Source organism: Hippopotamus amphibius, chromosome 9, assembly GCF_030028045.1.
Source record: "Hippopotamus amphibius kiboko isolate mHipAmp2 chromosome 9, mHipAmp2.hap2, whole genome shotgun sequence".
NCBI lineage: Eukaryota > Metazoa > Chordata > Mammalia > Artiodactyla > Hippopotamidae > Hippopotamus > Hippopotamus amphibius.
This window is the reverse complement of record NC_080194.1, coordinates 45,090,482-45,116,800: the sequence shown is the minus strand read 5'-3', so window position 1 is coordinate 45,116,800 and position 26,319 is coordinate 45,090,482. Positions and strand designations below refer to the sequence as shown.

Genomic DNA, 26,319 nt, shown 5'->3' with positions numbered 1-26,319 from the left:
TGTCCCAAGGACCATGAGGTAACCATGTGAGGACTGTATCAGGTCCCTCTTCATCTCCTGCTCCAAACCCAAACACATAGCAAGGATCCCACAACCTCCTTCTCCACAAGGTCCTGCCCAGTCGGGCAGCCTGAGCTTGTGCCCTCTGACCCTAGGTGTGGATGAGGTCAGCTTGAAATGAAAGCCTAGGGGGCTGAAGACTGGGCCCCTGGGCCCCTGCACAGCAGGACAGCAAGCCCTGGGCTCCAGGTCTAGTGCCATCATTCCAGCCCTGCAGCCACCACCTCTCCAGGGCAGCTGGAGCCAAAACAATTTCCAAGTCAGCACATAGTGGGCCTACCGCACGGTATCATCTACAGTTATCTGCCAGGATTTCAGGGCCTGACAAGGGCTATTAGTAGCAAACGTGGCTTAACAGGAGCCCTTGTTCGTGGGAACGACATGGGAATCTCTGATCCAATCCCCTTCCATGCGCCAACAAAATTTCATTGGAAAAATTTTATTGAAAAAAAACAATTGTACAAATAAGTCCTTGGTTTGACAGCAACAAAGGCTCATTTCCCCCCTTTCCCCCCATCTTTGAAAATCTATAAAAGGAAAAAAAAAATGTTCATCCCCATGATGCCTGACCGGAGTCTGCCCAAGAGCCCTCCAACCCCCACGAGCTACCTCCCAACCCCCTCACTGGGGTCAGACCCATCATGGGGGTACCTGTCCCAGGGGCTGCAGCACCTAGTTTTACAGTTGAGGGAAGTTAGGAGAAGATTGGGAGAGAGCTGGGGAGGGGGCTGAGGTGGTGGTAGTATCAGGAAGAGGGTCCCCATTCCATGAGAGCCTGGCTGAATCCCCAGCTCGATTCCGTCTCACAGATGAGAAAGAACTTGGCTGTAAATATGAACACTGATTGAGGCAAGCTGGACCCCAGCGCTGAGGGCAGGGCTCCACGACTACTGCCCAGCTCCCACAGGATATGGGGTCTCTGGGCTCAGCATCATGACATCCGGGGGCCTGTGTCCAAGCAGAATGAATCGTGGCTGGGAAAGTCTGCTCAGATACACAGGCAGCCCCCTCTGTTTTCCCACCCCCACCCCATGGACTATCCAAGGTTGGTACCTCAGTTCCCCCACCCCCATAGCACCCATGTGTCTCAGGAGCCTCCCACTGCCCCCTGCCATCCCGCACCCACCCTGGTGCCCTACAACTCGTCTCGCATCTTGTCGCCCTTGGGCCGGATCAGGCGCCCAATGAACAGCAGGGAGCCGCTCTGGGTGTCTCGAACCAGGAAGATGAAGGGGTGGTCGGCGTAGAAGAGCTTGGGGCTGCGCAGCTCCTCACGCCCGTAGATGTCCTGGTCGAAGGGGTTGCCGTCTGTGTCCCACTCGAAGGCGGCGGCGTGGAACACACTAGCCAGGTACAGGTCCTTCTTGCCGGACATGCGAGAAAGGTCTGCCTTGTTCTTGTCGATGGCCTCGGTCAGACCCAGCCCAGCCAGGTGTTTCTGCAGGGCCAGGTGAGTGCTGGTGAGGCCACAGAGGGCAAGGCTCCTAGACCCTCACAGCCTCCACCCACGCCGGCCCCTGTCTCCTCCCGTCTCTTCCTCAGAGCACAGGTTACCACTACCTGGCTACCTTCTGTGTGCCAGATGTGGCGTGGGCACTGCCAAGCACCACTTTCCTAATTCTCATGACAACCCTGCAAGAGCTTCCAATCACCACCTCACAGATGAGGAAATTAAGGCTCAGGCGGGAAAGGCAGAATTTATGCCTGGCCCTGCCAAGCAATCTTGACCTGTGCTTCTCAAAGCATGGGTGGTGGACAGCCAGTGTCAGCATCCCCCGGGGGCTTATACGAAACGCACATTCCCTGATTCCACCCCAGAGCCACTGAATCACAGTCTCTGGGGATGGACCAGGAACCTTTTTTAACCAACTCTCCAGGTAATTCCTGACACACTTGAGTTTGAGAAAGACTGACCTAAGGACAGCTATGACCACATCACTCTGGAGCTGAAAACCTTTCCAGAGGGATATGATGTCTGGGATTTGCTTCGAAATAGTCTGATGGGGGAGGAATGGGTGTGTATAAATGAGTCCTCATTGGTCATGAGTTGATGATTGTTGATGCTGGGTGATGGATACAAGAGGGTTCCTTTTACTAATCTCTATTTTTAATATATTTTTATACATTTCCATAGTAAAAAGTTAAAACACACACACACACATACACACACACCCCCCCTCTTTCCAAGGCTCTGCAGAGTCCCTGGAAGCCAAGGACAAGCTCTTTCCTGTGAACGGTGCTCGCGTGGCAGCCTCACACCTCAGCATGTCCCACCCTGCTCTCCATTCAACAGCCTCCCTGAAACTGCATCCTCGATGGCCTCTCAGTGGCTACCCTGTCTCTGTAGGGCCCTTTAGACACCACGTATTCTGGGAAGCATTCCCTATCCCACAAGACTGGAGCCGTGCCTCCCTGGGCCTCAGCACCACTGGCCTCCCTCTGTCTATCAGTGTGCAGTCCTGTCTGTCTCTCCCCTCTGGCTCAGAGCTCCCTTAAGGTAGGGCCCACGTTCAGGGCTCTTCCTGGCTCTCAATGCAGAAGAGGCAGCAGTAAAAGACTGTCGGCTGAATGAACAGCAGCCTTCAGGGCCCAGGCTTCTGCAGGATGGTGCCCTTCCCCAGCATGGCCAAATGGGCATGAGACCTGGGAGCCTGAGAGTCAGGGTGTCCTGGGACAGGTATTCTAGGCCCAGCTATTCTGGTCCCCATGACTTTGCACAAATCACCCACTTGGAATTTCCCAACTCAACCTGCTGCAGGGTAGTGTGTCCAGCCAGGGTACCATGAAAACACAGGAGAAAGAAGGGGAGAAGGGGAGTCAGATGATGGCAACTGCAGGAGAAGGGGCTGGGGTAGAGTCGGGACAAGCCCCGGAGGCAGACAGGGGTGGCTCCTCTCTGGAAACCCTTGGTGCTGTTTACCGTACAGAGCACACAAGCTCCACTAGTCTCCGGTTTGGAGCCTAAGCCCCATTTCATCTCAAGCTTTCTCTTTTCACCCTCTCTAAGCAGCAAGTCTGAATCAATTCTGTAGGAAAGAGACCTGCCAAAGAATCATTTCTGGGATCCAAGGGAGGAATGTTTTCCCAAGTTTTCCCTTTTGAGTAGAGAAAAAACCTTTCTCTCCTGATTGACAAAAAGGCCACCCTGAGTTTTCACCTTGAGTACTAACTGTAGCTTCACCATTTACTAACCAGAGTGACCTCAGCAAGTCACTGCTTCTCTCCGAGCTGCTGCCCACCACCCAGGGTAATCACGAGGGGGAAATGATGCTGAGAGGGTTGGTTACATTTCCAGCCAAGTGACACAGCTGAAAGCCATTATTAGTCTTATTACTGCACGGGGGACAGTGCTCCAGCTTGAACAGTATAAACAGCCATACCCGAGAGATATTGCAGGTTCGGTTCCAGACCACCACAATAAAGTGGATGTTGCGATAAAGAGAGTCACACAAATTTTTTGGTTTCCCAGTGCATATAAAAGCTATGTTTACACTATACTATAGTCTGTTAAGTCTGCAACAGCATTATGTCTGAAAAAAACAAAGTACATATCTTAATTAAAAATACTTTATTGCTAAAAAATGCTAACCATCATCTGAGTTCAGGGAGTCATAATCTTTTTGCTGGTGGAGGGTTTGAAATACTGTGAGAATTACCGAAATGTGTCACAGGGACACCAAGGGAGCAAATGTTGTTGAAAAAGTGGTGCCAATAGACTTGCTTGACGCAGGATTGCCCTAAATCTTCAATTTGTAAAAAAAAAAAAAAAAAAAAAAATGCAATAAAGCGAAGCACAATAAAAAGAGGCATGCCGGTACCTTGGGGCACTTCAGCCTCTGAGACGCAGCACCGCATAAGATTAAGGGCATGGCTTGGTACTAGCTCTCTCAGTTATTGACTGTGTAACTTTGGATAAATTATTTAACTTTTCTGAGCCTCATTTTCCTCATCTGTGAGGTAAGGTTGATAGTCCAACCTAATCAAGTTGTTTTGAGGATTAAGAGTTTAACACATACAAATTGCTTAGGAAGAGTGCCTGGCATACAGCAAGTGCTCAATTACATTGCGTTGGCCAAAAAGGTCGCTTGGGTTTTTTGTAAGATGGTACAGAAAAACCCAAACCAACTTTTTGGCAAACCCAGTATTTACCTACTGATGTTATCACCATCTTCCCAAGGGACAGCGACCATGCCTCCTCCCCCAGCAGAGCCCAGTACTGCCTGGATACCCAGAGGGGTTCAGGACAGACCTGCTGAGCTGGTGAATGGGTGCCCCATGGACCACCACCCCCCTCCAAGCCCTGCAGGCCCCTGAGCTGGGCCACCCCTCACCTGCAGGTCGTGGGTCACCTCCACCACACCCTTGGGCAGGGAGATGGCGACAGCCTTCTTCTGCATCTTCCCCATCCAGATCTTCAGCTGCTCTTTGGTCAGAAGCTTTTCAAGGCGCTCAAGGGGCTCCACGTGGTGGGGCATGATGATGATGAGGCTGGAGAGCTTGTGGGCCAGGGGCATCTCCACAATCTGCAGCTTCTCCTTCTCGTCGTCATAGTAGTTATAGAGACCTGAGAGAAGAGCAGAAAGGGCACTGGGCATGCTGTGGGGCAGTGGCGGGCCAGGCCCCAAGCACCCTCAAGCCCCCACTCGGTCCCCTCATTCTGCTCTGCAAGGCACCTACCTGTCCGGTGCATCATGGTGACACCCACGGTATAGGAACGGGTCACCATGAAGCCTCGGTTGTCCACCATCTTATGGTGGAATCTCTCGTCCCAGTGCGCTGTAGTGGGGAGTAGAACACAAGGTCAGAAACAGATGCCCCCACATCTTGTCAAGCACTCCCCTCAACTGCATACCCTGGATTTCTCCCTGCCACAGGCCTTTGTTCCAGTCTTCAGGGCTGCTCAGCTGCAGCCCACGTAACCCCTGAGAACTCAGCTCACGGAATACATGTTCCCTGCTTTGGGGGTGGGGATCTTGGCCACAGGACATGCGCCTGAAGACATGGCTCTCTATGTTTAGGGTCTAGCTGTTTCCACAGAACAGGGAGTGCCTTCAGAAGGAGGACCCTCAGCTCAGCCACCACCATGTCCACCTCTGTCCTGACAACTGCCAGGCATTTGGGCAACATGCGCTGAGCTAGACTTCCCACTGCACTTGCTAACTGAGGTCTGTGCCCTGGGCAGGGGATGCCCCAAGACCACCCTTAATTCTTGTCTGCAAGTCCTGTCTCTGTGGCCAAAAAATGACCCAAAAACCCATGCATATGTGACAGTGCCACGAGCCCTGCCGTATGTCACAAACAGACCTGTGTTTAAGTCCAGTCTCAGTCACCAACTAGCAGGAAGACCTTTCACCCCTCCTATGTTGGTCCCCTCATTTGTAAAAGAGGGGTCACCTCATCCTCACAGCATGCCGTGAGAGGAACAGTGCTATCCAGATATGTACTCAAAAATACACATTAAGCCCAAATGAATCTTCAATTCAAGATGCATCTGGACCTGAGTCTGGGGCTCTCTCCTCCTAGCTAAGCCTCAGTTTCCTCACCTGTGAAATGGAGGTAACACCACCCACCCCCAAAGTTGCTTTGAGGATTAGGCATGATCACAGGTGTGGAGGCTTTCTCCAGCTCATTACTGAGGCAGAATTGATTACTGAATTTGATTCCAAGACAAGCAACAACACTTTGATGTGATGAAACACGGTAGGAGCACATCCTATGGAGTCTTCAGCTGGGCTTGCAGCTCTGTCCCATTCCTCTAGACACAACGCTACACCTCTCTGAATCTAATTTCTTCTATGTAAAAAGAGTTCATTAACAGTGCCTCCCTCTGCGTCCACGGGTTCTTAATGAGGACTGAATAAGCAGCCCGTGGTTCTTGGCACAGGAACAGGATCAGACTTGCCAGGGGCGGGGCTCCGAGGAGAGGAGGCCCCGCCCCGCCCCTCCACACCCCGCCCCTCCGGACTCACGCTTGAAGAACATGGCATTGACCAGCAGCGCGCCGTCAGTGCGCTCCACGTCCTTGGTGACCTCGGGCAGCTTGCCGTCGGTGGTCTGCGCTGCCCACTCGTTGATGGACTGCAGAGCGCTGCGCTTGTCGCGGAAGTTGATCTTGGAGTGCTCGCAGTTGTAGTGCTGCTTGCTGCTGCGCACGAAGTCCTCTGCGAAGCTCACGGAGCTGGGCCCATACAGGCGGCTGCCCAGCTTCCAGGTCACGTTGCGCGCCGTGCTGTTGCTGAGCGAGCGCAGCAGCTCACCCAGGCCCGCGTGCACTTCCTCGTCGCGCAGCTGCTCGGCGCTCAGCACTGCCTTGGCCTGCGACGCCGTGGCCGCCTTGCCGCCCAGCGACACGAGCCCCAACGACGAGGCCACCACCACGGGCGACAGCAGGATGTTCTCCACCGCCTGGTCCTTGGCCATGGCCTGGTACAGGCTGAAGGCCAGGCCGGCGCTGCGCTCAGCCAGCGTGGCCGCCTTGGGGCTCAGCTTCTCCGCCGAGCCGGGAGCTGCTGCGGCCGCGGGTTTCTTCACCTCGGCGGCCAGGGCCCTGGCCACGAGGCAGAAGGTGCTGATGAGCAGGAGGGCACGCATGGCTGGGAGGTGGGTGGTGAGCACCACGGAGGACCTGTGAGGGTGGCAGAGAGAGGGCGGCCCCGAAGCCTTAGTCGTTCCTCCCCAACAACCATCCCAGCCTTCTGGCTGCCACCAAGTCCCCTGGAGACCGGAGCAAAAGGGCCCAGACTAACTGCGGTTGCCCAGATGGGGGTCTCAGTCCGCCCACTCTCTCAGAGGCCTTGTTGACTCCCTAACCAAAGCAGGCAAGTCACCACCTCAGCCCTACTGGTTTCTTGCACTGAACTTAACCTTTAGACTTATGTTTGTTATGCACTGTTTCCATCCCTAATTAGTCTGTGACCTCCAGGAGGGCAGGAAATCTAGCCAGTCTGCTTTCCCTCTATATCCCCGGTGCCTAGCACACAACAGGCCTCAGCTGTTCCTGAATGAACAGACACCAGGGCCACTTGACCAAACCTGGGACCTTCAGTTATTAGCTCTGATCCCATACAACCCTGGGGCCCTTTTCCAGGGGAAAAAAAATAAAAGTGGCAGACGAGGGCTGAGGGTCTGCATGAAGCTCAGGGGCCTGGACAAAGGATGTCACGTGGGGTGGAGGCGTAGGCCTGCTCCTCCCCCCCGGGCCTTTCCTTCTGCCCCGGATGTTAATGAGTCACCGGCTGGGTCACTAATTAAATGGGAGAGTCCAGATGCTCTACTCTGCTGCCCCAAGGGTGACCTTGAGTTTGCACGTGTGCGTGTGTGTGTGTCCACCCCTCTTTGAGCCTCAGGCTCCATTTTCCAAGTTGTAAGGGTCTCGATCTCCATGCCCAGGCGTCTGTCTTGGCAGGGACGTGCCCTCCCGTCAGCCCACAGACACCCCCCCTCCACAGCCCCCCAGGGCGGATGCGAAATCCCCAGGACAAAAGCCTGGGGGGGAGTTTCCTGAGAGGAAGGATACTAATAGCGAGGGTAAGACACAGTTCAAAGGCACAGTGACAGCAACACCCCTTCACCAGAGGCTGGTGGCCAGATATGTGTTCAGTCTCCTACTTGAAGCTTCCTCAGATTCCATTCTGCCCTCCCATCTGCCAGTGATCACACACATGCCCATCTACTCTGTGGCTTCAGGACTGCCCTTGGGTCCCCTCCTCAAACCACAGCAGTAGCAGCAGCCCCTATGACAAGCCCCTCTCCTCTCTCTGGAGCCTCCCATCAGGACAGTCTCTCCACATGGACTTATTTCCACACTCCTCCACTCTGAGGTCATTTCCGCCTCTCCAGGCAGCACAACAGAAGAGACGATGACAGAGCAAAGGGAAGGTCTGGAAGGAACCGTGGTGGAAGCTAAGATCCCACTGCTCTGGCAGATCCCATCTCATGGTCCTCAAGAAGATGGAAAACTCAGAATCCTGGTGGATGACCCTCAGGTCCGGGGAGAGCACTGGCTTTCTGGGAAGACTGTACTGCTGCAGCCATCCTGTGAACCCAGGCAAGTCCCCCCGCCCCGGGCTGCCACCTCCTTGGAGGTGAGGTGCAAAGGAGAAGCAAAGGGTACGTGGGGAGAAGTGGGAGGAGGAGGGAAGGCCACTGAGACTCACAACTCCCTGGGAAAAGGTACCAAAGAGATCTGTAGCCTAGAGTACAGATTGCAGAGGTAAGACAGAGTTTACCCTAAAGAATGGATGGGGAAGGGAATATTTCAGGGCCCAGGCCACCTTCCTCCCAGCCGTAGTTGCTTCCCCACCACGCCTGGAGCCTCAAAGGCAGAGTGGCCATATAATTATTGTACAAACAAGGACCCTTAAGAGAGTAAAATGGGACACTACTAATTATTATCCCAGGACAATAGGCATATGGTCATCCTATTCAAAGGCTGCCTTTAGTCCAGACAGCTGATGCCAGAGCTTGGACCGCTGCAGAGGCCACCAGCATCCCCTTGAAAGATAGTCTAGGAGTCTAGTTCACAGCCCTGCCATGTGGCAGGCACTATCTTGCCGGCCCCCACCCCCAGCCAACCAGAACCTCGAAGGGCTGGGAGGAGCTTTTTAAGAAAGCTCCAAATGACTAGTTTGGGATTCCTTAGGCAGCCACGCAGCTGCGCTCCTGTTCCTGCTCCTGCTTCTGCTCCGAGGGGTGACGTGGCAGGCTGGAAACTGAATTATCTCCACCCGCCTGCAGAGGGGGGGCTTCCAGCCCAGGAAGCAGGAGGCCTGGGTTCAGATCCCAGGGGGTGCCACGGAGCCTTCCTGGCCCTAGCTTCGAGCCTGCAACATCATCAATCTCTGCAGGGAGAGGTGCAGCTATAGAGAAGGGCTGACCTATTAACCCAGCAGCAGGAACAGAGGAAGGCAAGTCACTGCAAGCAAGACAGCCTCCCACAGCCCAGCCCATGTTGCCCCAGAGAAATCCCAGCCCTTAGGCCAAGGTTAGGTAATTTATTCTCCCACAAAGAAAAACACACAGTCACAGAACCAAGGGCTGTGCCCACAGCTAGCCAGACCGCGTTGAGAATGGATCCCAGATTTCTGTAAGTAGAGGGAAGATGCTGGGCAGGGGAGGACCACCAGAAAGGCTCTCAGACACTTGAGGAGGGCTAAAGTACCTTGAAACTGCCTCAGGGGGAGGTCAATGCCTGCCTTTTTCATTCTGAAAGAAAACAGAAGAGTGAGGAGGATGGGATAGAGCAGCGCTGGGGTGGTGGTGAGGAGGGGGCCTAGAAGGCCCAGCCCCCATAAGGCACCCCGTCTGCTCTGCCCCCTGGCAGAAGGAAGACATAACCAGTCCCAGATCTACAAGGACCTTGGAGGTCGTCCACTTCACCATACAGTAGGAGAAACTGAGGCCAGAGAGGGGCAGGGAGTCACCTCTGGTCTGCCAAGGATCAGTGGGGGTCAGCTTCCAAGCGCAGGGCTCCTTCCCCCCAGAAGCACCCCCAGAGCCCCTCCCAAGGGCTGGATGGGGTGTCCTGTTACACAGCCAGTAAAACACAAAACAAAAAACATCTCGGCTGGGAATCCCGGTGCCCAGAGACAAAAGGAGCGGACGAGGAGGCCTCGAAGGGGGGATGGGCAAATGAGCAGCGTGAGGACTGGAGGGTGTGGTCCCAGGCAGAGACTTCCAGGGAATCAAAGCCCCCTGATTTTCCTCCCGCCTCCATCCGGGCCCTGCAGACCAGAGGGACCGGCCGGAAACCCGGGAAGAGGAGGGGCCAGGCCTTCTGGCCATGCTGGAAGCGGTTTCATTCTTCTTCCTCCACTCCAGCCACCTCAGGAATGTTCCTAAGCTGGGGGCAGGGAACCCCAGCCCCTTGAGTAGCCTTAACCCTGCAGTTACTCCAGAAACCAGGTAGCAGTGGACAGAATTAGAGTGGGCGACTCAAAGTCTTCTACGGAGTTCCCATCCTCCCTTCTGTGGGGGGATGCAGACCTAGTCACCTCCTCATCCCCTTTTTGGAGAAAGGTCGGGGAGACTGGTGCTGGCCAAGTCCCTCTTTTAGCTGCCATCACCTACACATGCAGGCTGCTGATAAAAAATGGAGCTGGGGAGCTGGGGTGGGTGACTCCTCCCCAACCATGAGGACCCCGAGAGCCAAGTAAAAGTCAAGACTATTTCACCTCCTTTCCTACCACCCTATCTCAGAAGGCTCAGATGACCCCCAACAAGCCTGTGAGGAGGTTGGTCCACTAGCCCTTGGGCCTCAACCCCACAACTGGAGACACCCCGACATGCAAAGCCAGCCTGGCCTCCCTTTCCTGCTGGAAGAGGCTCCAGACCCCATCTCCTCCCTCCTTGATCTTGCGGAGGGTGAGGCCTCAGCATCCTGGCCCCACTGTTTCTCTCTGCCCTTACCACCCCTACCCCACACCTCTGGAGAACCCTGCACTTTTTCCGGGCCCTCTGAGTGTCCCAACTGCCCATCCCGGCTCAGATCTCTGTTCTAGCCCTCAGGCTCGCTCTGCCATCACCATCCAGCCCCGAGTTCTCGATCCCGGACCCTCCGGCTGCCCTCACAGTGACAGGGACTCCAGTTTGCGGGCTCTGGGCTGGCCCCTAGACCCTCCCGCGGGCCGCTCGCGCGTCCCATCCCCTTGAGCACCCCCAAAGCTGCCGCCGCTCCCCCCCGGGCGCTTCCGCCCCAGCCGGGTCGCCCCCGCCCCTCACCTGGCCGGGCTGGGCTGGCGCCGGGACCGCAGTCACTGAGCCGCACTCGAGCCGCGAACGGACGCCACTCTCCACCGCGGCCGCGCTCTCCAGATCTATATATGGCGTTCCCCCACCCCACCTCCCGCCCGTCCCGAGAAACTTCTGGAAAGTTGGAAAAGCTTCCGGAGGGCGCCCCGGCTCCGCCAAAAAAAAGCCAAAGACCTCCCCCAAACCGCCCAGGCTCCCGCCCCCTCCCTCTGCGGGCAGTCACCCGGCCCCTGGGTCCTACTGCCCCCCTGATCGGACGGGGTCGCGGCACCCGGGGAGCCCCTGCCTTGAGGCTGGGTGCCCGGGGCTCCCACGACTGCGGAGCCAGCGGGCATCCTTCGACTCAGCTCAGACTCTGCACCCTAGTGGGAGTTTGGACCGCTTGGCTGGAGGGGTCACGGGGCTCCAAGGTCCAGCTCCCCGGAGAGGAGCCCCCTCACACCCCAAGGCTCTTTGCACCTGCCAGCTTACCCCTGATCGCACATTCCTTCCAGCACCCCATTCCCTGCAGCGGCTCTGCCTGCAAGTGGATCCACTCCCCCATTTCTGAGCTGAAACTTAGCTGGGTTCCCCCCCCCCACGCCCCCTCCTCAGTCAGGGCCCCTCTCCTTTGTCTCAGGGGAGGTGGTCAGAGGTTGGGAGGCGCACCCTTCTCCATCTGCAGTTTATCCTGAACTCCTTGGAGAGCAACCTCAGCGGCCACCCTGACAAAGGAGAGTCAGGGTCCAGCCAGTCCCAGTTCCTGACCCCTACCTAGGAAAGTCTTGGAGACACCTAGGAAACACCAGCTGGTCTGGCTGGGCCTGGTGGAGTGCACAGGAAGAAAACCCTGGGTGTCCACTAAAGTAATATGCTATGTGACCCTAAGGAAGTTACTTTCCTCTCTGGGCCACAGTTCCTTTGTGAAATGTCATTCCTTGCTTCCCTTTCTTGTCTGTCTCTGTCTGTCTCTCTCTCTTCTTGGTCATCCCTGCCCCCGCCTTGTCTGGGTCCCCTCCCATAGGTCTCACTATCACCTTCTCTCTCCCCACCCTCCCACAACGGATAGCCTCTTGAGCTCTGAGCTAAGCTAGGGTATTCACTTCTGTTGCAGGTGCAGAAGATACAGCCAAGGACAGGACAAAGTCCCTGCTCTTAGGATGAGCATTCTAAAGGGGGTATGCACATCTTAGTAGCGAATTTGAGAAGGTAGAAGATTATTTAGGACAGTCCCCTCCCTGCCCCAAATCTTTAATATGGAAATCAGAGATAACCCATGGGCCCAGTATGGAGGGGAAGGTACAGACACTTCACTCACTCATTCATTCAACCAACAAACTGTGCTGAGCATCTTCTTTCTTCCAGGTGCATTTCCAGGTCTAGGGGAACAAATGAAGCCCAGCACCCCATGGATGAATCATCCAGGTCCCTGGCAGCAGATGTGAGGGGAGGGCCCTTTCTGGCCAGCCAGGCCTGGTGGTGGTGGTGACTGATTTCTCAGTCTGGCTTAGGCTGCTGATATTCAAAGTCTTATTACAAGGACTTTCAGAAATCTTAGATCCCAAGAGCTTTAGACTCTTCGAATCAGGGTCAGGGTCAAAGAATCAGAGATGACTTGAATCTTAAGGTGGTCATCACAGAATATGATATCCCCATGTAATCTTTGAATTCATCTAAGGAATCTTAGAGTGTTAAATCTTAGAGTCAGAGAATCTTAGAATAAAAGTATTGAACTCTGGGCTGCAAGGCATCTTAGAGGTCATGGATTCCTGTCTGCAGCCCCAGGCAGAAGTCCTCTCTGCAGTACCCTAAAAAGGCAAGCACTCAGGTGCCTCCAAGAACGGGGAGCTCACCTCCCTCAGAGGCACCCCAGTATCCTTTTCTTAGGACAGGTCTGATCATGGACAAAATCTCTTAGCCTCAGGGCAGTGTCCATCTCTTTGGCGCAGCTGTGCTGGTTTTCATGTACATCCCTCTGCCTCATCTGTGTATTGCTTTTGAGGATAAGTCCTCGATAGTCAAGGAAACTGAGGAAATCACCTGGGTCCCAGGCCCAACTCCACCTTTTGTCCCACCCTCTACCCCCAGCTTGGCCCTCAGGTGGTAATTGGCCAGTCAGCTAAGGGTGCCTCAAAGCTGGTGGAATGAAGGAGAGGTTTGCCTTGATATCCAGCAGGTCCAGATGTCAAAATCCCACAGAGATTTCCTTTCCTCCACACCCTTCCATCTCTTAGCTCTCCGAGGCCTCACCAGAACTTTAGAGGGAAGGTGAGTGCTATGACTCTCAGTGAGCACCCTGAGAGGGAAGGGTAAACTTAGGCTCACGCTGTCAGGTAAACTGAGAATCCTAGAGGGTCAGAGTAGAAAGGGCCAATGCCTACCATATACCCATAGGGAAGCTGAGACCTAGGGAGGGGGCTGGGGCTGGAGACCCTCTACCAGCCTCACTAGACAGCTACTATGGCTTAGAATGGGTCAGAAGCCTCCTCTATGGCATCGTGCTGCCTTATTTCTGTGTCATCACCCTGTATTGTCACTGCATGTCATTGGAGATTTTGGATGGGGAGAGATTCCTTCTCACTCTGAGTCCACAGTACCCAGCACAGGGCATGCCCACAAAAGGCACGTGGTGAGCATGGCCAGTGAGTGAGTGAGTGACGGGAAGCAGCTGCCTGAGTCTGCTGGACTCCATGCACAGCCTCCTTGCAACCTCCCTGAAGAGAGAATGGCAACGGCGCCTTTAAATTTCCAAGATCAGCAAAAAAAGTTTCAAAAGCCTTTGCCACATTATTCTTAGCTCTGAGCCCAACCCAGGCCCTGCTGACTACAGCCCTTCCCCCACCCACACTCCCAGGCTGCACTTTCTTTTTGGAGGGATGAAAGAGTCTGAAACGCAGAGAAAGTCTCCAGTATTTCAGGCCTGGGTTCCTCCAGTACCTCCCCTCGCAGCAGGAGCTGTTCCTGCCCACCCCCACCCCCAACAGGGGCTTAGCTGGAAATTCTAGGTCCCAAGAGGTGTGGGCAACAGGAAATAGAAAACCGTGGAGTCCAACTGCATCCACACTGTACAGAGAAGAAAACTGAGGCCCAGAGAGGGGCAGGAATTTGCCCAAGGTCACACAGCAAGTCAGAGATGCAGCTGGGCCAGAGCCCACACCCTCAGCCCCAGCCCTCTTTCTCCCATACCATCTTCTAACTGGGCCTTCCAGGTAGGCGGGTCCAGTTCTGCCAGATATTGCAGAAACAGCTTTCTTTAGCACCAGTAGCTAGATTCAGGCAGACCTCACCCTATAGAATCCTAGGACAAAAACTAACATTTAAGTGCCCAGCACGTTCATATTATCATATTTAATACTCTCAGGTTAAATAAGAATGTCTCCATCTTAAACACAAGAACACTGACGTTCAGGAAAGCTAAATTCAAGCCCATACAGCACATTGCCATCAGAACTGGGATTTGAACTGTTTGTCCATGGAAGATGGGGAGTGGGGGCTGGGAGAAGAGAAGGAAGTGACATTCATGGGGCACTTTGCTGTGGCCAGGCACCTGAAACAATATCTCACTTTTAATTATTGGACGTTAATTGGAAAGAAGTGTCCCTTTCTTCTTTTAAAAGAGGATAAAACTGTGGCCAAGAAAGGCTTGGATAACCAGCCCGTGGTGGGCCCCCTCCCTGGGAAACCAGGGCTGCCACTGGCAGTTCTTCCTTGAGATGCTGTCCAGGAGCCAAGAATGTGTTCGCAGCCCCAAGCATGAGTCAGGGAAACGCGATTTCTGCAATCTCTGATTCTCTCTCGTGAAGTGTGGGGCCTTCTGACCCAAAGGGCTGTTCTTTGAGCTGCCACGTTGGAGGGTGGGAGGCCAGTGAGGGGTGGGCAGACACAGGACTCCTCCCTCTTCCTCCCAGAGCAAACCCCACCCCCACCCTCCTACAGTCTTCCTGGTGCTGAGGCAACTCCAGTGCCTTCATCCACATGCCTGATACCATGACAGGACACCCAGGAGACACACGCCCACTGACACATGACACTGCGGACACACACGTGTCCACCCCCCACAGCCCCTTCATGTGATCCATACATGCACGTCTGCATAACTCTCTAGCAACACACCTGCACCACACGCGGCACGTGCCTAAAGGTACCTGTACACAGTCCCAAGCTCAAGGGGAGGGGGGTAGGACACGGCCCAGAGTAGGAATTCTACTCTCTTCACCCCTTATTAGCTGTGAAGCCTTGGGGAAGTCACTTCCCCTCTCTGGGCTTCAGTTTCCAGTTGCAGAATGAGAGGGTGTGACTTCTCCTTGCCACCCCACTCCCTGCCAGTTGGCATCCCCCCTGCCTTCACCCCCAAACCTGCAGGCAGTTCTTGAGTATCTACCATGTGTGGCGTGTCCAAAACCCGACAAGGCAAGGATACAGTTCCCGCTGGGAAATGGAATGAGTCAGGTGCAGAACACAGGCACAGGGCTCCTGACTCCAGCCCAGGGCTCAGTCCATTGCACCAGCTCAAAACCCGTCTGTGGCTCCCAGCAGCCCCTCAAGAAAGTCCAAGCCCCTTTGTGGCCCTTTGCGGCAAACAAGTTTGCAAGTGCAGGTCCTTGGTGCTCCTAGGCAGAGACCCTCCTGCCTTCTTAGGGCCAGAGCAAGGGAGAATGCTCTCAAGAAAGCTCAGCTTTGGGCCTGGGAGCTCCCTTCCTTCTGCCAGTCTGCCTCTCCCAGGCCTTCTCTGGCAACACATGGAAATATCTCCAGCTGCCTGGAGAGCTGTTAGGGTGGTCAGATGGCTTTTAAATACCACCTTGCCTTTTCCCTTCCCCTGTTGCCTCTCTACCCACTCCTCACCCAGCACCCAGCTCTTCTTTTCTCCCCCTAGGTGTCACTGGCAGCTGTGATAATAGTGAGGCCCAGATCAGCCAGAGGGCTGCCCTCCCTGTCTTAGGGTCTCTTACACTCAGAAAGGGGCCCCTGAGCTCTGACCACCTTACTTCCAGCCCTAATACACTTCAGCCCAGTGCAGCCACCCCATGTTATGGGTTACAAGAAGCCCTGGTGTGGAGTCAGGAGACCTGGGATCCTGGCCCAGCCCTGCTGTGTTTTAGCTAGGTGCCGTAGTCTAGCTCCCCACCTCTGTCAAATAGGAATGATGATCTGGAAGATGATGAGAAGCACAGGTTAAAAAATGAATTGGCGAGCACTTCGAGGACCCTGCGTGGCATTAGGATCTCCACTGTACACTCTGCTAACCTCTTTGTCACCTGGTCAAATCCTTCCTAACCTTAAGAAGCCACTTCTGGGACCTCCCTGGTGACGCAGTGGTTGAGAACCCGCCTGCCAATGCATGGGACATGGGTTCGAGCCCTGGTCCAGGAAGATCCCACATGCTGAGGAGCAACTAAGCCCGTGCGCCAGAACTACTGAGCCTGCACTCTAGAGCCCGTGTGCCACAACTGCTGCAGCCCGCGTGCCTAGAGCCCCTGCGCCACAACAAGAGAAGCCACCACAATCAGAAGCCAACGCACTGCAACGAAGAATAGCCCCCACTCACTGCAACTAGAGAAAGCCTGCACACAGCAACAAAGACCCAACGCAACCAGTAAATAAAGTTAAAATAAATTAAAAAAATAAAATAAAAGAAGCCACCTCTGACCATTCCTGCTCTGTCCTCTGATTCTGTCAGTGTTCCACTCATACCTGGCCTTGCACATACACATCAGGGTAGCAAAGGGCTGGAGTGGCGCCTTTCAGGGAAGACACAGGCCAGGGGTGGCAGCCTGGCAAAGGGGAAAGAGCCCAGCCTGGGAGTCAGGAACTTTGGATGCCACCACTCAGCAAGTGACCTTGGAAAGTCACTGCCCCTCTCTGTGCCTCCATTTCCTCATCTGTAATGTGGAGAAATGAGCAGGATCTGGAAGGATCTGAGAAATTTCATTTTAAACAGGAAGACGCTTTCGTCCCCACTGTTGGCAGGAGGAAAAATGGGCACACCCTTTCCAGAAGGCAGTTTGCACTGGGAGCTTTAAAAATTGTACTGAATAATTCCCTGCAACATTCTTTGTAGGGACTTCCCTGGTGGTGCAGTGGTTAAGAATCCGCCTGCCAATGCAGAGGTCATGGGTTCGATCCCAGCTCCAGGAAGATCCCACATGCCACAGAGCAACTAAGCCCGTGTGCCAAAAAATAAAAAAAAAATTAAAAAAAAAAAAAAAAAAGAATCCGCCTGCCAATGCAGGGGACAGGGGTTCGAACCCTGGCCCAGGAAGATCCCACATGCCATGGAGCAACTAAGCCCATGCACCACAACTACTGAGCCTGCACTCTACAGCCTGTGAGCCACAGCTACTGAGACCACGTGCCGCAACCATTGAAGCCCACGTGCCTGGAGCCCATGCTGCAAAACAAGAGAAGCCATCACAATGAGAAGCCTGCGCACCACAACAAAGAGTAGCCCCCGCTTGTCACAACTAGAGGAAAGCCCATGGGCAGCAATGAAGACCAACACAGCCAACAAATAAATAAATAAATAAATTTATTTTAAAAAACCCCAAAACATTGTTTTTAATTGCAAAACTTGGAAAAAACCTAACAGTCCATCAGTAGAGGGTGGGAATACCAGGAAGCTGGGGAAAGATTAAAAGTGAGGAAGTTCTTTATGTCTTGATATTGATTTGATCTCAGAGCTGAAGAAGTGAAGGAGGGTGTTACTTAGACCTGCATAGACTGCCCCAGCAAATGGGTAGAAACTGGTAACATTCCTTGCTGACAGGGGAAGGACTGTCTGCGAGTGGGAGACGGGGAGGAGTGAGAATTTTTTTCATCTCATGTGAATTTGGAGGCTGTATGAACGCATTACCTATTCACGCATTTTTAAAATTTTAAATTACTTATTCTTTTAAAAAAAATTTTTTTAATTTTATTGAAGTATAGTTGATTTACAATGCCATGTTAGTTTCAGGTGTACAGCACAGTGATTCAGTGATATATATATATATATATATGTATGTATGTTTTTTTCAGATTCTTTTCCCTTATGGGTTTTTGGGTTTTTTTATGTTTGTTTTTTTTTTTGCCTGCACCACACCACACATGGGAGCTTAGTTCCCTGACCAGGGATCAAACCCACGCCCCCAGTACTGGAAGCACAGAGTCTTAACCACCGGACCACCAGGGAAGTCCTGTCCTTTATAGGTTATTACAAAATATTAAGTACAGTTCCCTGTGCTATACAGTAGGTCCTTGTTGGTTATCTATTTTATATATAGTAGTGTGTATATGTTAATCGCAAACTCCTAATTTATCCCATGCCCTTTCCCCTTTGGTAACCATAAATTTGTTTTCTATGTCTGTGGGTCTATTTCTGTCTTGTTAATAAGTTCATTTGGATCTTTTTTTTATTTGTTCTTTTTGGGGGAAAAATCAATTTTTAGAAAATTTAGCGTAGGGAAATTATTTAAAAATATGAGCATAGACACGTGTACAAGGATGTTCATGATGGCTTCATTTATACGAGCCAAAAATTAGAGACAGTGTCAGTACGGGAAGGAATACTGGCAGGCATCATAAAGGTGGAAACCATTTTCATCCTCGCGCAGAAGAAGAGCACTTAATGGATTGGTGGATAAAAAATGGAGCAGCATATAAAACAGCATGTTTATGAAAATTCCATGTACAAAGGCACAGATGTGCAGAAGGATGTTCACATTTCACCAAAAACTAGGTGATCTCCATCTAATTTTTAAACCACTTCTACTATTTGGAGCTTTTCTCCCTCAATAAACATGTATTTAAATTTATAGAGAGATATGCATAATATTCATAGAAAAAGGCCAGACAGAAATACTCTTAAATGATTTAATACTGTTTATCTTTGGAGACGGAAATACATATTATCTCTATTTTCAACTCCCCGCTTCACTGAATTTTTTCAATAGTATTATATATTGCTTTTATAATCAGTTTTTAACAATTAATAAGGTAAACAGAAAAGCAACATCCAGTAGGAGATGAAGCCAGGCCTGAAGGCCATGTCTGAGTAAGGGCTGGGGAAGCACGGGCAGTGATGGGGCCTGGGGCTCAGGGCCCCTCACTGCAGCTCTGGGGAGGCAGGGAGGCTGGGGCTGGAGCCCATCTGGCCAGGCCCAGCATCTTCCACCCCCACAGGCTTTCGGCCTCAGGCTAAAATGAACTGGATTGTGACAGGATTTCATGGGAAGCAGCCCAGGCGGGCAGAAGAGTCCTGGCAAAGGTCACCATGTGAGGGGACAGCAGCGTGTGTGGGCAAAGCTGCAGAAGATGGCCAGGCCGGCCTCGCAGGAGCTTGGGAGCCCCTCCTGAAGGCCATGTAGCAGGGAAATGACAAAGTCGCACAGGAGTTCTTAAAGGAGCTCTGTGTCTGCTGAATGGAGAGTGACAGAGGGGGCCAGAGAGGGGAATGTCACGATAACCCAGAGCAAGATTCTGGTGCCTGGACCAGGGCAGGGGCCATGCGGCTGAGAGGGTCCAGCCGTGGACGGGGCTTGGAGGGCCAGGGAGGAGGAGGACGGAGGGCTCTCGGGGGTCTGGCCTGGGTAAAAAGGTGGCAGACGGTCCCCTCTCTGGTGGAGACTCTAGGGGGAAGGTGGTGAGCTCCGTTGTCTGTAGATTGGAGCTGTCCAGGAGGCTGTAGCGTCCATGAGCCTGGCACTCAAGGGAGGAGGCCAGGCTGGGATCAGGGCTTGTGGCACAGGAGAGTAACGGATGCCATGGGATGGTCGGTGTGGGTGAGAGCCAGCACGGAGGCTGAGAAGAACAGAGGCTGGGGAGAAACAGGCCCATGCCAGGCGGAAGGGGGAGCCTCTGCCACCTCCAGGAGGGAGGATCAAGGAGGAGATGGCAGGGCCGCTAGCAGGTTGGGCGGGCAGAGGGAGGAAGGCCATGTTGGATGCGGTGGGGCCTAGGTGCCCTCCGTCCCCTCCTCCCTCGCTGAGAATGCCGAGGGAGGACCAGGGAGCTGCGAGGTGATTCCGTGCCGGGTGGGGTGGGTCGGAGCCAGGATCTGTACACTCGGCCAGGTCCCATTGGCTGGCGGGCAGGAGCCAGCGCAGGGACAGGCCGAGCTGATGCAACGTGGGCCTATCATTGCAGGCCGTGCTAAGGGGATGCAGCTGTGCTGGCCGCTGCCCAGAGGTTCCAGCGGGGAGGGAGGACCGGCTCTCAGGGGAGGCTGGAGCTGTCTATTCTGGGTCTGCTCTGACTCAGGAGGGAAACACGCCTTTCATGGAAGCGCCCAGAGCCCTCGGCTCAGCGCTCCGTGCGTGCGAGTGCGTGAGGTGGGGGAGGGGCCCCGGCGAATGCTGCCCCCACAGCTGTCCTTCTCAGGCTCAGCATTCTCAGGTCAGGTGGGGAGACGGAGTGGAGGAGCCAGGCATCTGCACAGCCCAGGCTGAGAGTCAGGTGCTGGGTACCAGCCTGTGCTCAGCCTCTGGCTCTGCCTGTGACTTGGGGCAAGTCCCTAATCCCTCTGAGCTTCGGTGTCCCCATCTCTTTATCTGGGGCAGAGAGTTGTGAAAAAGAACTCAAGGCTTGGGAGCTGGAGCGGGAAGGGGGTCACCAGGGGCACAACTGACCAGTCTGGGCACCCAAACTAGGCACAGGAGAAAGGCAGCTGGCATTTACTGATGCCCACTTTGTGCAGGGAGCTCCTGCGTTCTTGGTTACCTCCCATATCCCTGCTATGAGGCAGGCATTTTCATTCCCAATTTGCAGATCAAGAAACTGAGCCTCAGACAGCCCAGGAATGGTAGAGCCTGGATTTGAAGCCAGGTTTCCCTGCTTGGGGTCCAGGGTTCTGTCCACTGCAGCCAACTGAGGAGTCTCACACTGGCATCACTGATGCCCAGGACTCAGATGGTCCAAACCTTGGGTACCGCCTGCAGGTGTGTTCTTTGTTAACCCTGCTCAGGCCCCAGTGTCAGGGCCACAAAGAAGAGGGGATCTGGACAAGTGGGTGGCCAGGTCTGACAGAGTCCCAGGATCTTAAGGGGGCAATCTCAAGGGATTCACATAGGCTGAAGCTCAAGGACCTATGGGCAGCTTCCTCAAGCTCCCTGACACAGGGGCCTTGCCCTGGAAGACTGGCACGAGTGGGACTGAGTGTCAGAAAGGATCTCAGCTGTATATCTAGACAAGCCTGGTCCCAGGAGCAAGGCAGGAAGTTTGATTACGGGAGCAAGACCGTGAGTCCCTGCGGCTTGTACAGTAAGCGATGGGTCAGTGACAGGCCACAGGTGGGGGCTGCACAGCACAGAGATAAGGCTACCTGGATACCAAAGTCCCAACAGTGGTGCCTCTCTGCCATCATCCACGCCCACAGCACTGGCCTGTCCCTGTGTCCTGCCAGAGGTCTGCCCTGCCACCTGGAGTGGGGCTGGGTCTCCCACAGTGTCCTAGGGTAGGGGTGTGGGGGACAAGCAGGCCCAGTAACCACAGGGCTGGCTCTACCACCACTGGGCATTTCCAGGGTTTTTGTTTGTTTGTTATTTATTTATTTATTTATTTATTTATTTATTTATTTATTTATTGGCTGTGTTGGGTCTTTGTTGCTGCACGAGGGCTTTCTCTAGTTGCACCAAGCACGGGCTACTCTTAGCTGTAGTGTGCCGGCTTCTCATTGTGGTGGCTTCTCCTATTGCGGAGCATGGGCTCTAGGCACGTGGGCTTCAGTAGTTGTGGCACGTGGGCTCAGTAGTTGTGGCTTGCAGGCTCTAGAGCACCGGCTCAGTAGTTGTGGTGCACAGGCTTCATTGCTCCTCGGCATGTGATATCTTCCTGGACCAGGAGTCGAACCCATGTCCCCTGCATTGTCAAGTGGATTCTTAACCACTGCGCCATCAGAGAAGTCCCTTCTAGGGCTTTTACCAAGGTCTTTCTCGAGACAGAGTGACCTGACAAAGGCATTATATTGACACAGAATTCCAAAGCCCAGCAGGCCCACTCATTTTCGCTCAAAACCAACTTTTCCTGAGCAACTGTTTTGAACCAGGCCCTGTGCTGGGAACACAAAAACAAACCAGATGTGCTCCCTGTCCTTAAGCAGTGGAGCTCACACAGGGTGCTCAGGGCTGTGACAGATGGGAGAACGCAGAGGCCTGCCAGAGCCCATGCAGGGATGGTGGCAGGGAAGACTTCCTGGAGGAGGCTGCCTGGGGTGGAGAAGGAGCTCACCTCAAGCGGAGAAGACTTGGGGAGGGTGAGGAAAGGGAGGTGCTCTCCTTGGGTGCACAATCAATGGGGACCACGAAACCCACAGTAATGGAGATAAGTAATATTTTCATGCAATATTTTTTTTTTAAAGATATACCTTTTTATTTATTTATTTATTTTTTAATTGGCTGCCTTGGGTCTTCGTTGCTGCACATGGGCTTTCTCTAGTTGCTGCAAGCAGGGGCTACTCTTCATTGTGGTGAGCAGGCTCCTCATTGTAGTGGCTTCTCTTGTTGTGGAGCACGGGCCCTAGGCGCATGGGCTTCAATAGTTGCAGCACATGGGCTCAGTAGTTGTGGCTCATGGGCTCTGGAGCACAGGCTCAATAGTTGTGGCGCACGGGCCTAGTTGCTCTGCGGCATATGGAATCTTCCCAGGGCAGGGTTCGAACCCGTTTCCCCTGCATTGGCAGAGGGGTTCTTTACCACTGCGCCACCTAGGAAGTCCATTCATGTAATACTTTTAAAAGTCAAAATCGATGTAAAAAAATTGATGATAAACAAAATATTAGCATTTTAAATAAAGACAGGATCAGAGCCAACTTCATGGGCGCACAACCTGTGCAGTCTGACAGGGCCCTGCACTTGGTTGCATGTTCTGCTGTTGCCTTCTTGAAATTCAGAATAATTTTTGAAGGAGGGGCCCCACACATCACGTAGCCAGCCCTGGACAAGAACAATCAAATAGTGCTGTGTCAAGCCATGTTGGAGCCTGAGCCAAATGAGAAAAAAGTTATTTAAAGTTTTGATATTTTGTTCATCATGGATTTTTTTGGCATAAACTTTGATTTTTAAAAAATATGGCAGGGGACTTCCCTGGCGGCACAATGGTTAAGGATCCACCTGCCAAAGCAAATCGATCTCTGGGACGGGGAGATTCCACGTGCTGCAGAGCAACTAAGCCCGTGCGCCACAACTACTGAGCCTGCGCTCTAGAGCCTGCGAGCCACAAGTACTGAGCCCATGTGCTGCAACTACTGAAGCCTGTGCCTAGAGCCCATGCTCTGTGACAAGAGAAGCCACCATACTGAGAAGCACATGCACCGCAGTGAAGAGTAGCCCCTGCTCACCGCAACTAGAGAAAGCCCACACACAGCAACAAAGACCCAACACAGCCAAAAATAAAATTAAATAAATAAAATTTAAAATATTGCATGAAAATGTTATTTGTTTTGATCACTGAGGTTGGGGTGCCCCTTTTAATTTGCACACAGGATGAATGCCTCACTCGCCTCACTCTAGTCCCAGCTGTGAGAGAAGGCAAAGTGAGGAAGGGTATCCCAGGCAAACAGACAGACGGGATGTCCAGAAGCTGGAAGCCTGCGGGGCCTCGGGAAGGCCTGGGGGACAGGGGAGCCTCAGGCACCTCCCAGATCCTATGAGCCCTTGCAAGAGATGCACCTGGATGTCTTCCCACCCTCAAATCACTGTCCAGAGCCTCAGTGCCCCATCTGCAAAGTCAGAACAAGGGTTGCTTTCAACAGGCTGTCTTCCAGGTTGAGGGACCAAAGAAAAAGAAAAAAAAAAAAAACGTGCTGAGTTTGAAACCAGAGAGCCCTGTACACTAGAAAGTTTGTGCACAAGTTCTGTGTTAGGTGCCACTGCAGCTCCCACAGGCATGCAGGGATCGGCTCCGCCACCCTCCATGCCTCTCTTATTCCATCCTCCAAGCTCCCATGACTCCTTCTGCCTTTTCATAGCCTGGGAGGCCTCCCCCAGCCAGCCACAGCTTCTCCCTTCCCTTGCCTTCAGTGTGCACAGGAGGGAGAGATCATATTAAGCCTGTTATTTATTTTATTTATTCCTTCTTTTATGCAACCAATATTCATTAAGGACTCACTACGTACCAGAGGTTGTTCTGGGTGCAAGGACATAGGAAGGAACAAACAAGGCCTTTGCTCTCAAGGAATCTCACATGCAGCTGGAGGAGGCAGGCTATACACGAAGAAACAGATCTGATAATTTCAGATAACGGTAAGTGCTATGAAGAAACAAAAACCAGTGATTGGAGGTGTAGAGATGAGTACTTCAGAGGGGGTATAACCTGAGACCTGAATGATGAGAAGCTGTATTGGTTTCCTATTGCTGCTGCAACGAATTACCATAAACTTGGTGGCTTAAAACAATAAAAATTTATCTTCTTCTAGTTCTGGATATCAGCAGACTAGAATGGGTAAGCAGGGCTGCATTCTTTCTGGAAGTTCTGGGGGCAAGTCTGTTCCTTGCCCTTTCCAGTTTCTCGGAGGCTGCCTGCACTCCTTGACTCGTGGCCCCTTCCTCCATCCTCAGTGCCAGCAGTGTAGCATCTTCATAGCTGCCCCTCTCTCTGACCTCTGCTTCTGTCATCACATCTCTTTCCCTGACTGCGCCCCCCTCCTCATATAAGGACCCTTGTGGTTACATAGGGCCACCAGGTAACAATCTCTCTATCTCAAGATCCATAATTTAATCACATCTGCAGGGGACTTCCCTGGTGGTCCAGTGGGTAAGACTCCACACTCCCAATGCAGGGGAGTAATTATGTCAGGGGGCCCTGGTTCAACCCCTGGTCAGGGAACTAGATCCCACATGCTACAACTAAGAGTTTGCATGCCGCAACTAAAGATGTCGCACACGGCAACGAAAATCCTGTGGGCCGCAGCTAAGACCCGGCACAGCCTAATTAATTAATTAATATTTAATCGCATCTGCAAAGTCCCCTTTACCATGTTAATTAACATATGCAGGGATTAGGACCTGGACATCTCTGGGAGATGTCCACTCTTCTGCCTAGCAACAGAGCTAACCCCCTGAAAATTTTAGAGTGGAGGAGAGCAACCTAAGCAGAGAGAACTACATGTGCAAAAGCCCCAAGGCTAGAACAAAATAGGCATGTTCTGAGAACAGCAAGAAGGCCACCCTTCTCAAGAGCAGTGCTCCAGTTGGCTTGATTTTAATTCACTTCATCCATGGGGCCAATCTCACCCCACAGATGAATGTGTTCCAGGAACCCTGAATAGCCAGGACAGCCCTTAGAGAGCATCCTCTTGGCACTTAAGGTCGTCTCCTCTCTCCCCTTGCTTTTGGCTGGCCAACCCTTCACGTGCTTAGAACAAGAGCCCTGGGTGTTTGAGGAAGGTGCCAGCCCAGGTGCCCACCTGGAGCCGGTGGCCAGACTGACTCTGGTGGAGGAGTGGGCCCAGCCCCTGGTACCTGCATATAATCCTGCTCTTTCTTCCCCAGTGAAGGCCAGGATTGTGTGGCTGAAGGAAGATGGGGGCAGGAAAGGCTGGACCTCGAGTAGTGGCAGGAGCCTTCAATGGCCATATTGTTAACTCGGGGCTGCAGTGGGGAGGGCGCCAGGGTCTGGCTGAATGAGGCATCTGTGCTCGCTAGGTCAGGATGCCCAGGTCAGGGGCTCTTCTGGGAGATGCCCCCCACCCACCACCTCTGCCCAGACCCTGCCATTCGGCTTCCTTAGCATCCCTTGTACTCATCCCTCAGGGACCACGGCTGTCACTGGCTGGCTAACTGTGCCATGGGCTGTTGGTTGGTGGCCTTTCCTGTTAGGTTGCAAGCTTTCTGAGAAGGCCACCAAGTCCCGGCACCCAGCCTAGGGCTTAGATCTGAGACGCTGTCCCATAAATGTGTGCAATGAGTGGATGAATGAATGAGTGAGACTGCTGCCATTCTTGCTTTGTCTGGTCACCTCTTCCCTGGAGCATTGCACCAACCTCCTCACTAGCTTCCCTGCCTCTGGTCTTTCATCCTCCACACCGTTCCCGGCAGATCATTCTAACACACCATCAGTTAAAACCCTTTGAGGCTGCCTGAGACCCTTGGGATCCAACCAAGCCCCCACCAGCCTCACCAAGTACTCCCCCACCAACTCTCTTCCCTGTCTCTGTACAAGTTCTTGAGAACACAAGACATTTCCCAGCCTGTGTACCCTTGTGCTTGTGCAGAATGCCCTTCCTCCTCTTCTCCCAACCTGGGTGACTCCTACTCATGGTTCAGGCCCCCAGCTCCTCCAGGAAGCCTGCCTGACTACCCCAGCCTTCTCTGGGTTTCCACAGAATCCCCACCCGCTACTCTGTGCTTCCCAGCACCTCGGCACCAATTATAATTGTCAGTTAACACCTCTGTCTCCCTAACCAGACCCTGAGCTCCTCAAGAGCAGGCACTGAGTCTCACCCATGTTTTCATCACAGCCAGGGCCCTGGGCTTGGTCAGGCACAGAGCATTACTCAGCAGAGGTGTAAGATCAGCCCCAAGACACTGGGCTCCGCGTGAGGCCTGACTAGTGGGTCCC

At 53.2% G+C, this 26,319-nt stretch overlaps 1 protein-coding gene across 2 annotated transcripts; it reads right to left on the bottom strand.

Moving 5' to 3' along the window:
• Nucleotides 1-483: 483 nt before the first annotated feature.
• SERPINH1 (serpin family H member 1) lies at nt 484-10,973 on the bottom strand. Of its 2 annotated transcripts, XM_057695048.1 has the most exons (6): nt 10,780-10,900; nt 9,221-9,264; nt 6,030-6,685; nt 4,738-4,836; nt 4,392-4,624; nt 484-1,498 (listed from the first exon to the last, which is right to left on the bottom strand). In XM_057695048.1, the coding sequence occupies exons 3-6, from the start codon at nt 6,649-6,651 to the stop codon at nt 1,196-1,198; spliced, it is 1,257 nt and encodes a 418-aa protein (XP_057551031.1). In that variant the 5' UTR covers nt 6,652-6,685; nt 9,221-9,264; nt 10,780-10,900; the 3' UTR covers nt 484-1,195. The 2 variants fall into 2 exon arrangements, with proteins under 2 accessions (XP_057551031.1, XP_057551030.1); XM_057695047.1 differs by lacking the exon at nt 9,221-9,264 and having other exon boundaries at nt 10,780-10,973.
• Nucleotides 10,974-26,319: the final 15,346 nt, after the last annotated feature.